This window comes from Paramormyrops kingsleyae, chromosome 6 (assembly GCF_048594095.1).
Source record: "Paramormyrops kingsleyae isolate MSU_618 chromosome 6, PKINGS_0.4, whole genome shotgun sequence".
NCBI lineage: Eukaryota > Metazoa > Chordata > Actinopteri > Osteoglossiformes > Mormyridae > Paramormyrops > Paramormyrops kingsleyae.
This window is the reverse complement of record NC_132802.1, coordinates 34,591,609-34,603,678: the sequence shown is the minus strand read 5'-3', so window position 1 is coordinate 34,603,678 and position 12,070 is coordinate 34,591,609. Positions and strand designations below refer to the sequence as shown.

Below are 12,070 nucleotides of genomic sequence, written 5' to 3'. Positions count from 1 at the left end.
TCCATGTCTATGATTCCATGGCTGTTTAATTGTGCATCTTGCCATTCCTGCATTTTCTCCCTCTCTCCCCCCCCGTCCCATGCAGAGCATCCTCAGGGGACCTCTTTCAGCACAGAGAATGAAGCCCAGGGAGGGGACACCTTGGGGTGGCAGGGCACCCCACCATCTACCTCACCGTCAGGAGAGGCCTCATCGCGGCCCTCATCACGGCCCTCCTCCCAGCCAGACAGCCACAGCTCGGTCTCCCTTGGCAGCACCAAGAAGAGGATCTCTAAGCCTGCTCATATGCGAAGGAACATTCGGTAATCTGTTAGATCGTGCTTCATTAATGTCTTTGCGACCTTCTTATTTGATAGCAAATAATGACCAGTTTGTTAATTTTATTTATTGTACACACCAGTAAAATTCTCCCCTTCAGGGATGTTTTTTTGACCCCCCACCCCCCTGCTTTCCATTGTTCAGCAAGATCTTGCGAGAGCAACAGTTAGAAGCCGTAACCAAAGCTGCCCAGCAGGAGGAGTTGGAGAGGCGGAAGAGGCTAGAGCAGCAAAGGAAAGACTTCCCAGTGCCTCTCCCAGAGCTCACACAAGGTGAGTCTCCAAGGTGCCAGGAGCATGAGGCCCCCAAGAGCTAAGAATGGAGCATGGAAAGCTTGTGCCTAGTATGGCAGTTTCCTTCAGGAGGGTTTGGTGCTGGTGCTAAAGTCCACTGAGAAACCAAAATATGTCTTCATTGGTATAGCAAGAATACAAATCAGTGCATAGCTCTAAGCAGATTTGCGTTTTTTCTTGTAGATGTACAAGGAATTAGTCAGCCTATGCTCTTTCCTCCTTATGTGCTACCCACTGGTCTTCATCTCTTCTTGTTTCTTCCTCAAGGGGATGGTGTTCTGAGGCTGGCAGATGTACCCCAGAGCATATCATCAACCCCGGTCGCTAAGCAGGAGGTGATCTGCCTGGACAGCAGTGCCAGCGCCAGCGAGGATGATACCGGGGGTCCGGTGATCAAGGCCGCCAAGGATGGTGAGTGCTTTCTGTCTGAGTGATGTGGCTTTCTGTCTGAGTGATGTGGCTACGTGTGTTGGTGTATTATGGGATCTTTCTGAACAGAAAATATTAATTTGTCATTTGTACATATGAGTAGAGGCTAGTTGTGTAAATTGTTGATTCCAAGGTGATTCAATTTGATTATGATTATTGACGGAACAATTCGATGCATCGGAAATCTCTAATGTCTATCACAGTTTGATTGTATTAATCCATTATTTGATTATTTTGATAACCTAAGCACTTCTAATTGGTGAATGACCTGACGAAATCCCTTGTCCACCACTACAGTAAATGGCTGGTCATCCAACGCAATCATTTCTATTATTTCAGTAGTCGTCTTTAGCTCTGATGCTGATAAATTTGAATATTAATGAAGTTTAATCAGTTTGTTGTACATCTTTATAGATATCATTACTTTTTACTTACCTACCTACCTACCTCAGAATCTTGACCAACGCTATTTTTTTGTGCAGTAAAACAGACATTTACCAAAACCAACATAGTGCAATGATTATGTTGATCTTTAGAGAGATTGTTCTGCATTACGAAATGGGAAAGTTTCCTAAAAGCCTTATAGTGCAAGGATCCATTAGGTAGTGCTTCCTTTGTGAATATTAATAAACCTTTATCCGCCATTCTACATTTTGGAAATTCACATGCCAATTCAGCTACTTTGTGCGTTTATCCAAACGCAACAGCGCACAACCAGGAAGCAGGACTACAGTGGTAACTGCTTATAGTGATCATGTCTGTCTGGGTGAAACTGATCATTTAAGCGGATGATCATTATAACTGATTTTGACATTTTTTCTTTATCTCAAGCACATTACCATCTAATTGACATTTGTATATATATTATAGGAATATAAGATAATAGAATGGACAGCATCACTATTAACTTAATTTTATTGATGATTTCAAAATACAGTATAGCTGTTTCAAACGCTTCTCAAATTACAGTATTGTACAAATTAAATTACTGAACTATGTGTAATTCAAATACACTATAATACAGTACTGTACATAACATTATATTCAGTTTTATTTATACAGTGCATTTTCACATTGTGTCAAAGTGCTTAAAGTGCATCTTTACACCCCTAGCACAGTTATCTAGGACTATTTTGTTTTCCGCAGACTTTTTGCATGCATGTGTCTATAGGAACTTTGGGGTCAGCCAGCATGCAGCAGTTGAGCTTAAGGGATTCCTAGTATTTACTCTGCTGATCTTAGCATCCAAGCTGAGGATCTTCCCTGTCCCACTGAACTACACTGAGCTCCAGTGCATTTCCTGTTGGCCAAATCAAAATTTACAAAAGTGCCAAATGAATCCCACCAGTTTCTCCCTAATAGAGAAGTCCTTCATAAGACATGGGAATAACTGGGTGTAGAGACAGAAGCATTTAAACTGGGCCATTAGAACAAGTGTCATTTAATCCTGATTACCAACAAGTTGTAACCTGCAGGCATTTTTATCCTGGGTTATGTAAGTGGTCCCCAGACTGTAATCCCTGCTTGTGTAACTAGCCATTCAAATGAGTTGCATAAGTGTTCTTTCTTGTGGTTGATCATTAAATGTTGGCGTGTCTTATGTGACTGTCAGGTAGCTGACACTTAAACACGCGCCCACCAAGTCTGAGAGCCTGCAAATATACACACTAGCTGCTAAACTGAGTACTGCTGCAGATCTGCTAAACACTAATTTAAGGGCTATTGTATGTGTGAAGATTAAATTTGATTTGACCTGGTTTCGTTACTTGAGCTGAGTCTGTGTTTGGGGTATTCCTGTGCCCATCTCTGGTGGAACCGAGCAGATTATGAATATCTAAATATCAGATGTGATCGAGCTGAGCTCCGGAGAGGATGACACCCCGCAGATCAGTGATGGTACCAACGGGGAGGAAGACAGGGCGGGGACACCGGGCACCGAGGAGAGCAGCGGGGCCCATGTCAACGACACACTCAACCAGCCCGACGCAGATGGCCGAGTCCTGGTCAACATCAACCACCCCTCCAACGAGAGGGACCTCTACCTGGCTCCACAGATCGCCAGGGTGGTCAAGCCCCACCAGGTTCAAAGACCTTCTCTGATTTATCATAACTGCATACCTCTGTTTCAGACTCTACATTCAGACTCTACATTCAAGACTCTACATTCATTTTGGTTACGCATTTTCTTTTGCATCGCTTGAGCTGGGGCTCCAGAAAAGTTGTTGCATCTTTATTTATTGGACAGTGATAGTTACCATCTGAGATACTTTTGATATTTTTTACACTTGCCATCTCACTGCCTCTCAAACATAGACACACAAATACAGGCAATAACAAGGGTTTGGGTCAGAGCACAAGCACAGCTGTTTCCCTGCTGCCCCTTTTTGCAGTTAAAGGCACAATGGTGACACAATTTACTTTTATACATTTATTCTCTTGTTTTATTTAAACTTGTTTGACATTCTTATGCCTGACTTCATATGTAAAGCACTTTGCATGGCCTTTGACCAAAATGTGCGTGGTAAGTAAACCTGCTTTTCTCTGCCAGCTATGCCGTTCAAACTGTTAACCTTCCGGAAATGGACAGATTTCTAACCTGTAGCGCCGCACAAAGGCTCAACACGGATGAGCCTGTATGAACCCTCCCTATTTCCTCCCCTCCTAGATCGGCGGGATCCGCTTCCTCTACGATAACCTGGTGGAATCGCTGGAGAGGTACAGGACCAGCAGCGGCTTTGGCTGCATCCTGGCCCACAGCATGGGCCTGGGCAAAACTCTGCAGGTCATCTCCTTCGTCGACATCCTGCTTCGCCACACCGGAGCTCACACTGTGCTGGCTATTGTCCCGGTGAGTGTTCCTCGTGCTGCCCAGCAGCCTGTCCTTGTGCACATCACACCCCCCCCCCCCCCCGCTGAGCCTCCCTTCTGGCGCCCCAGGTGAACACGCTACAGAACTGGCTCGCGGAATTCAACATGTGGCTGCCTTCCCCTGAAGCCCTGATCCCAGAGACCAGCCCCGCCAACGTGTTGCCTCGGACCTTCAGAGTGCACATCCTTAACGATGAGCATAAGTATGTGCCCCACATCTTCTGCTTATAACTTCATTTTGCAGCATTGGAACTCTATTGTCCATTTTGATGATTTTGTCTTGTTCAACCCAAATGAACAGGTGCTGAGAAAAAAAACCAGTGTAGGCGAGCATGGTTGGTGCTGGTGTAGCTGGTGGAGCTGCATAGCTATGCTGGTCTACCTGCACGTGAAGCTGGTCCACCAGCAATATTTCTTAATGACGCTGGTCCACCGGCAGTAAAAGGCAAAAAATGCTGCCATAACCAGCGTGCATTATTCTGGTTATGCTGGTAACCAGCACCATTTGGTTTTGTCTGCCAAGTGATGTAGTATCATTCAGAGGTGGAAAGTTCATGTCCATAAAGTACAAATCCAGACCAAAGTTTTTTGTTTCAACCAACCAGTTGATTATCAAGAGTCACAGTCACAAAGTAGGTATCTGGTTGGTTGACACAAAATCTTGGTCTAGATTAGTACTTTATGGACCTGAACTTTCCATCTTTGATATTATTGTACTTAAGTCTTATAAAAGTGATGCAATAGATAAGTAGTAATGATTCAGGTGTAGGGGGGCGAGGTTTGGGGTGCCGTGTGTATAGGCCCAGCTCTGCGGCGCTGACTTGCATGTGGTCTGCTTTTGCCCCAGGACCATGACCGCTCGTGCCAAGGTGATAGGCGATTGGTCAGTGGAGGGTGGTGTGCTCCTCATGGGGTACGAGATGTACCGCCTGCTGTCACTGAAGAAGAGCTTCGCCACCGGACGTAAGAAGAAGTCCAAGAAGCCGGCGGCACCGGTCATCATTGATCTGGACGAAGAAGACCGGCAGCAGGAGCTGCTGAAAGGTCCGAGTGACACTCTGGGCCCTTGGGTGTTTCTCAGCATGTGTACTTGACTGTACTTGTGTTCTCGCGTACCTGTTTTGCGTCATCTTCCATTGCCAAAGACCAGTTCCAGTACTCAAGAACAGAACTCGGACGGAGGACGGTAAAAATCCCAGAAAGCCGTTCTTGTCCCGCCTCAAATATCAAGGATAAATTGGTTGCATCCCCACCAAATGAGACCAATCCCATGATTCATTGGCCCCCAGGTTTGTTCTTGGGAGGCAAGTTAGCTTGACCAATCTTGCCAAGATAAGAATGCAAAGATCATACTTGTTGGTATTGAGAAACCCCCCTTGACAGGCAATCCGCCACTCTGTCGGCCATGTGAGATGGGCTCGTGATTCATGAACAGCCCATGTTCCTCATGAAATAATGTTTATGGCAGGCTGCTGTATGTTTAAAGGCTACATCCATCTTCCAGCCATGTATCCAGTCCTGGGTCATGGGGGGGCTGCAGAGTGTCCCAGCTAGTACAGGCCCTATGTACTTAATTCGCAACACCAAATCAGTACCTGGTGGAGCTTGGTACATTACTATTGCATAGATTATATGGTGTGTAGGCTGAGCCCCCTGCGTCATCCAGGGGAATGTTGAAGGCGAGGTCTCAAAGGAGGGGACCTTGCTTCCCTAATGTTTCCCGCCCCCTTCAGGCGTGGAGAAAGCCCTGTCGCGGCCGGGCCCGGACGTGGTGATATGTGACGAGGGCCACCGTATCAAGAACTGCCACGCCAGCACGTCTCAGGCGCTGAAGAGCATCCGGTCGCGGCGACGTGTGGTGCTAACCGGCTACCCGCTGCAGAACAACCTCATCGAGTACTGGTGCATGGTGGACTTTGTGCGGCCTGACTTCCTGGGCACGCGGCAGGAGTTCAGCAACATGTTCGAGCGACCCATCCTCAACGGGCAGTGCATGGACAGCACGCCACAGGACGTGCGCCTCATGCGTTACCGCAGCCACGTGCTGCACAGCCTGCTGGAGGGCTTTGTGCAGCGGTAAGCGGGTGGGGGTGGGTGGGGGGATGGGCACAGCGCATCTGTTCAACACAGAAGACAAGCATGCCGCCGACTGCAGACATATTTTGGAAGTTGTGCAATTAACTTTTTAGGCCATATTTTGCAGTTTGTTTCAGTTTCTGCATTTGATTTATTTTCGCTTCATGGCATTGTTATGATTTGGTTTAGATATTTGGTAATTTTGGTCATGATTTGGTGTGTGCGGGGGGCTTGCCTGGTCACGTGCCCTGTTGCCATGGAAACGGGGCCCCGGTCGCTCACCTGTCTGTATTTGTCCCAGGCGAGGGCACGATGTGCTGAGGTGCCAGCTCCCCTCCAAGCAAGAGCATGTGGTTCTGGTGCGCCTGTCGCCCATCCAGCGGGCTCTGTACACCGAGTTCATGAACCGCTTCCGGGAGGCCGGGAACAGCGGTTGGCTGAGCCTCAACCCGCTCAAGGCTTTCTGTGTCTGCTGCAAGGTGAGGCTGCCAGGAGGGCCGATTGGCCTTTTCTGTTGGAAGCGCTTGGCGGATGATATGATCGGCAAAGAGGCTGAGGGGACCTGGGGGGGGGGGGGGGCTGCTTAAGGTTCTGCAGAATTCACTCTTTCAATTTTTCCATGCGCATTTATGAGCGGTGTTGGGGAAGTTACCCACAAAAGTATGCCAGTACAGGCAAAAGTAATCCGTTAGACAGACAGGTGGAAAGTTCCGGTGCAGAAAGTACAAATTCAGAGATTTTGTTTCAAGAAAGTAGATGAGTACTCTGTGACTGTCACTTTTTATACTCAACTAGTTGGTTGAATTAAGACCTTGATCTGAATTTGTAGTCTGAATTTGTAGTCTGTCTGTAATGGATTACTTTTGTGAGTAACTGTATATGAGTCAGTATTGCCTCACTGTATTTACAGATCTGGAACCACCCAGATGTTCTGTATGAAGCCCTGCAGAAGGAGAACCTGGCCAGTGAGCAGGACCTCGACCTGGATGACCTCAACAGTAACCGGTGCCCTGCGCCCGGCCTGAAAGGGAAGCCGGCGGACTCGGCTAACAGCAGGTTTGGCGTGCCTGGGATCGGCATCCTGCACGAGAAAGCCAACCAAGTCATCACGTACGAATGGGTATGGTGCTCGGCCCTCTGTCTGCTGCTTCACACCGAGAGCAGAAGGTGCGTGGGGTGATACCGTTACGCCTGTCCTGCTCTTTGTCAGGCAAAGGATATCATGGCCAACTACCAAACCGGGGTTCTGGAGAACTCTGCAAAGATGGTGCTGCTATTTCACCTGATCGACAAGAGCGTCAGCCAGAGGGACAAAGTTCTGGTCTTCAGGTGGGAAACCAGAATGTAAATTTGTGGGACTTTTGACTCAGAACATGTGGTCTTGAGAAATGCTTCAATTACAAGCCCAAATACATTTAAATAGCTCACTACTCACCACTTAGATTAAAATAAAGAGCCATGTCCCAGAAGTGATGTCACTCTTCACTGTAAATGCCAGTGGCAGCCAGCAGCTCTCATAGGCTTCCTGTTGACTTCAGATTATGTCTCACCTCTTCCAGCTGTCCGGGTATTTGTTAGAGCCCTTTTGAATGTTAGTGTTCTCTCATTGTTGTCCCTTATCTCGTGTATGTGGATGTGCCATTTCAACCTCGGATGCTCACTGAACTTGCACGCCTCTGGCATCATCAGTCAGAGCTTGTCTACGCTGTCCGTAATCGAGGAGTTCCTGGTCAAAAGGCCGATGCCTCTAGGCAAAGCTAATGCAGAGGGCCAGAGCCAGAACTGGGTTCGCAACGTCAACTACTATAGTGAGTGTCACTCCTTCCCTATTGACTATTTCGAATAAGCTGTTCCTCTATTCCCGTCCGCCGTTCGCCAGCAGCGCTCCTCCATTCTGACTCTCTTCCTTGCATGGCTATAGAGAGCCTATACCTATACTGCCACCTGCTGGACATTTTTCACTTCATTTTCTTCATTCCGTTATAGCTATCCTTCATGCATTCTCATTTTATTTGTTGGATGGCAGTTTTAAAGCTGCCAGCTGTATATATGTGTGTGTGTGTGTGTGTGTGTGTGTGTGTGTGTGTGTGTGCGCGCACGCTAGAGTACCTATTGTTAGTAATTCAGGGCTTCCAAGTTCTTGAGCAGAAATTATATGGTAATTGCCTATCTGTGTAATAGGACGAGGTGTTAATCACAGCAAGGGTGTCTGCTGGACGAGTGGGTAACGTGATGGATAATGTGAGGCTTTGGAGGGCCGTGGTGGAGTATCATTCAGACTGCGCCTCGAGTGATGCAGGTGCATTCAGTTGAGCTTGCGGTGCGTGGTTGGTCCCTGCAGGGCTGGATGGGAGCACGTCGGCATCTGAGAGAGAGCGTCTCATCAATCAGTTCAACGACCCCACGAATGATGCAGCTTGGCTGTTCTTGCTCTCCACCAGGTCAGTATGGCCCCCTCCCCTCCCCAAAACCATCCCGCATGGCTGCATAGCTACTGTTTTGACAGGTACTCATGCAGTGAGATTCAGAAGTGTGTGTGTGTGTGTGTGTGTGTGTCTGTCTCTGGCAACACCAGGAAGTTTGTTTGTGGCCAGAAGGTAGTAGACTCAATACTCATGGAAAATGTGCGTGATGCTTGATTCAGGGGTGTAGTTAGAAATTTTGAACCCCCTGGGAAACTGTCATCTTTGGGGGTGATGTTGGATCCCCAAAGTATATTTTAATGACTAATGTGGGGTCTCCATTGGTGAGACAGACCCGACAGACAGACAGACAACCGAAGTCCAATGAAATTTTCTTCTATGCCAAGCTTGAATTTAAAAGTAATATTGTCCCATTATTGCATATTTACTGCAGCTGAATGTAACACAGTGTAGGGGGGGGGCAGTGTTTAGATTTATCCAGTTATGGCCCTTGGAAAAAACTGTTCTTAGATCTAGAGGTGCTCTGTAGCGCCTCCCAGAAGGTAAGAGAGTAAACAGATGATGACAGGGGTGGTCACTTTGTGGGGTGAACAATTAGTGATGACTTTGGTAAATATACTGAGAAATTATAAGTGTATGAAATGAATGAATGAACTGCTTTATGCTTAAGCCAGTGTCCTGTGTGGCCTGCAGGGCAGGCTGCCTTGGCGTGAACCTGATCGGGGCCAGCCGGGTGGTGGTGTTCGACGCCTCATGGAACCCGTGCCACGACGCACAGGCCGTCTGCAGGGTGTACCGATATGGCCAGAGGAAGCCCTGTTACATTTACCGCCTGGTGTGTGACTACACCTTGGAGAAGAAAATCTATGACCGGCAGATTTCCAAGCAGGGCATGTCCGGTAAGAGGTGTGGCTGCACAGGTGTGACGGGGAGATGGAAAGGAGGAGGAGTGTGGCACGGTGGACTCGTCACCGTGGCTCCATGTGTGTGCAGTTTGCATCTTCTCCCCATGTCGTCGTGGAGTTTCCCCTGGGTACTCCGATTTCCTCCCACAGTCCAAAAACACGCTGAGGTTAATTGGAGTTCCCAAATTGCAAATAGGTGTGCTTGTGTGAGTGAATGGTGTGTGACTGTGCTCTGCGATGGGTTTGCACCCCAGCCTGGGTTGTTCCCTGCCTTGCACCCATAGGCTCCAGACCCCACGTGACCCTGAATAGGACAAGTGGTTTCAGAAAATGGATGGATGGATGGCATCCAGGCCTAGACATTGAAATTTGCATTTACCCGCGATATATTCAACCTGAAATGCTTCTGTTTATGTTTGAGATGTGCAGGCTGTAAAGGTGTCTTCGATATTGACAAGCCCAGTGCCATGCACCTAATTTAAAGTGGTTTTCTTAGCTGTCGTGCCCATGTGCCTGTGGTGATGTCATGCCCCTCTGCTCCCTGCTGTCCCAGACCGAGTGGTTGATGATCTGAACCCGGTGCTGAATTTCACTCGCCGGGAGGTGGAGTCCTTGCTGCACTTTGTGGAGGAAGAGCCTGATCCTCACCGGGTTCACCTAGACACCACAGGAGACCTGGAGACGGTCATCCAGCAGGCCTGCTTCCTCTACCCCCATCTCATCACCAAGGTACACACTCCCACTAATGAGTCATTCCTGAGTTTCCCTGCAGAGAGGGTGCAAACAAACATGCATCATGTCACTGATGTCTCCTATCAGCAACCCTTCCACCACGATTCGCTCCTGATGGACCGCAAGGAAATGAAGCTCACCAAAGCGGAGAAGAAGGCCGCTAAGAAGGGCTATGAGGACGAGAAGCGTGCCTCTGTGCCCTACACAAGGCCCTCGTACGCGCACTACTACCCAGCCAGCGACCAGAGCCTCACCAACATCCCCGCCTTCAGCCAACGCAACTGGTAGGGCACCAAAAAGCCTTCCTGTGCCCTGCTCACTTTCCTCTGACACACACTTGCAGCAGTCTGATACTCACTGCTGTTCTCAAACACACTCATAGCAGTCTGTGATTCTTAATGTTCCTCTCAGGCATACTCATGGGAGTCTAATACTCTCTGCTCGCTCCTCTCATGTATGCTTAGGGCATTATGATACTCACTGCTACTCTCAAAAATACATTCAAGAGTCTGCTCTCTGTTACTTACAGACATGCTCATGGAATCTTATACTCTCTGCTCCTCTCAAACACACTCATAGCAGTCTGTGATTCATACTGCTCCTCTCAAAGACACACAGAAGTCTAATGCTCTCTGCTCCTCTCAAAGACACACAGAAGTCTAATGCTCTCTGCTCCTCTCAAAGACACACAGAAGTCTAATGCTCTCTGCTCCTCTCAAAAACAGACTCACTGGAGTCTCTGCCCTGCAGACACTCATGGAATCTTATACTTTCTATGCCTCTCAAACACGCTCATGACAGTCTGATTCTCAGTACTCTTCTCAAAAACACGCTCATGGGAGTCTGATACTCACTGCTACTCTCAGACATGCTTGAGCCATCTCACTACTCCTCTCTGGCACACTCAGGGCAGTCTGTGATGATCACTGCTCCCCTCTGACATATACACGGGAATTTGATACTCACTGCTCCTTTTGGACATGCTCACGGGTGTATGATACTCACTGCTCCTCTTGGACATGCTCATGGGAGTCTGATACTCACTGCTCCTTTTGGACATGCTCACGGGAGTATGATACTCACTGCTCCTTTTGGACATGCTCACGGGAGTATGATACTCACTGCTCCTCGTGGACATGCTCACGGGAGTTTGATACTCACTGCTCCTCTTGGACATGCTCACGGGAGTTTGATACTCACTGCTGCACGTTACTAATGACTTTTTTCAGCTGCAGACTTAGATGTACTACTTTGCAATGTAAATAGGCTGTGTATTTTTTTTTTTTTTAACCCTGACAGATTTTATCATTATGCCATCATTTTGTCCTTTTCTTACAAAGGCGGCCTCCACCGCGGTCAGACGAGAAGCCAGTAGCTAGTGTCCGCCCAGTCCAGTCCACTCCTATTCCCATGATGCCTCGGCAGGTGTCCCTGAGCTCAGGGTCCTCATTGGCTGGCCCTAGTTCAGGTGTCCACTTTCCTGTCAACTACCTCCAGAAGGCTGGTGTTTTTGTACAGAAGATCGTCACCACCACAGGTTTGGCTTCGCCACCTGGCTATAGCATGACGTGTAGAGAGGGAGTGTTTCAGCTTGTCAGCTGGGGCCTGTTTTGTTTTTTTCCTCAGACATTGTGATTCCAGGAAGCAACAGCAGCTCGGATGTCCAGGCACGCATCAGTGCCGGAGAGAGCATTCACGTGATCAGAGGCACCAAAGGTAACTGCCTCGCGTTCAGTTCATCTAACCCACATCCACTCACCCGGCTCCCACATACAGTCTGCAACACTCACGTGACCCCAGTCCCCGTTGTGTCATCCTTGTGATTAATTGGACTCTATTCCTGGCATACAGGAGATTGGTGAGCGAGTTTAGCTGAAAGAATATTGTTTGTTTGTTGTCGTCCTCAATCCAACCCCCTTAGGGACCTACATCCGAACAGGCGATGGGAGGATCTTTGCCATTCGTGCAGCGGGGAAGGCGAGATCAGGAGATGAGAGCGCAGCCACACAGCGAGGTGCGATGGGCC

The 12,070-nt window shown here is 48.3% G+C and overlaps 1 protein-coding gene across 6 annotated transcripts in view; it reads left to right on the top strand.

The window, feature by feature from the left end:
* The window catches only part of rad54l2 (RAD54 like 2), a 49,449-nt gene that overhangs the window by 31,097 nt on the left and 6,282 nt on the right, over window positions 1-12,070 (top strand). For all 6 annotated transcript variants that reach the window (XM_072713118.1, XM_023821001.2, XM_023821003.2 and 3 more), the window contains 19 exons: window positions 86-302; window positions 463-590; window positions 879-1,022; window positions 2,886-3,121; window positions 3,706-3,888; window positions 3,978-4,111; window positions 4,756-4,952; window positions 5,642-5,984; window positions 6,286-6,463; window positions 6,895-7,104; window positions 7,195-7,313; window positions 7,674-7,792; window positions 8,326-8,425; window positions 9,101-9,306; window positions 9,866-10,041; window positions 10,132-10,328; window positions 11,385-11,581; window positions 11,671-11,760; window positions 11,966-12,058. In XM_072713118.1, the coding sequence (XP_072569219.1) occupies window positions 286-302; window positions 463-590; window positions 879-1,022; window positions 2,886-3,121; window positions 3,706-3,888; window positions 3,978-4,111; window positions 4,756-4,952; window positions 5,642-5,984; window positions 6,286-6,463; window positions 6,895-7,104; window positions 7,195-7,313; window positions 7,674-7,792; window positions 8,326-8,425; window positions 9,101-9,306; window positions 9,866-10,041; window positions 10,132-10,328; window positions 11,385-11,581; window positions 11,671-11,760; window positions 11,966-12,058 (3,067 nt within the window). In that variant the 5' untranslated portion in view covers window positions 86-285. The remainder of the gene's footprint in view (window positions 1-85; window positions 303-462; window positions 591-878; window positions 1,023-2,885; window positions 3,122-3,705; window positions 3,889-3,977; window positions 4,112-4,755; window positions 4,953-5,641; window positions 5,985-6,285; window positions 6,464-6,894; window positions 7,105-7,194; window positions 7,314-7,673; window positions 7,793-8,325; window positions 8,426-9,100; window positions 9,307-9,865; window positions 10,042-10,131; window positions 10,329-11,384; window positions 11,582-11,670; window positions 11,761-11,965; window positions 12,059-12,070) is intronic.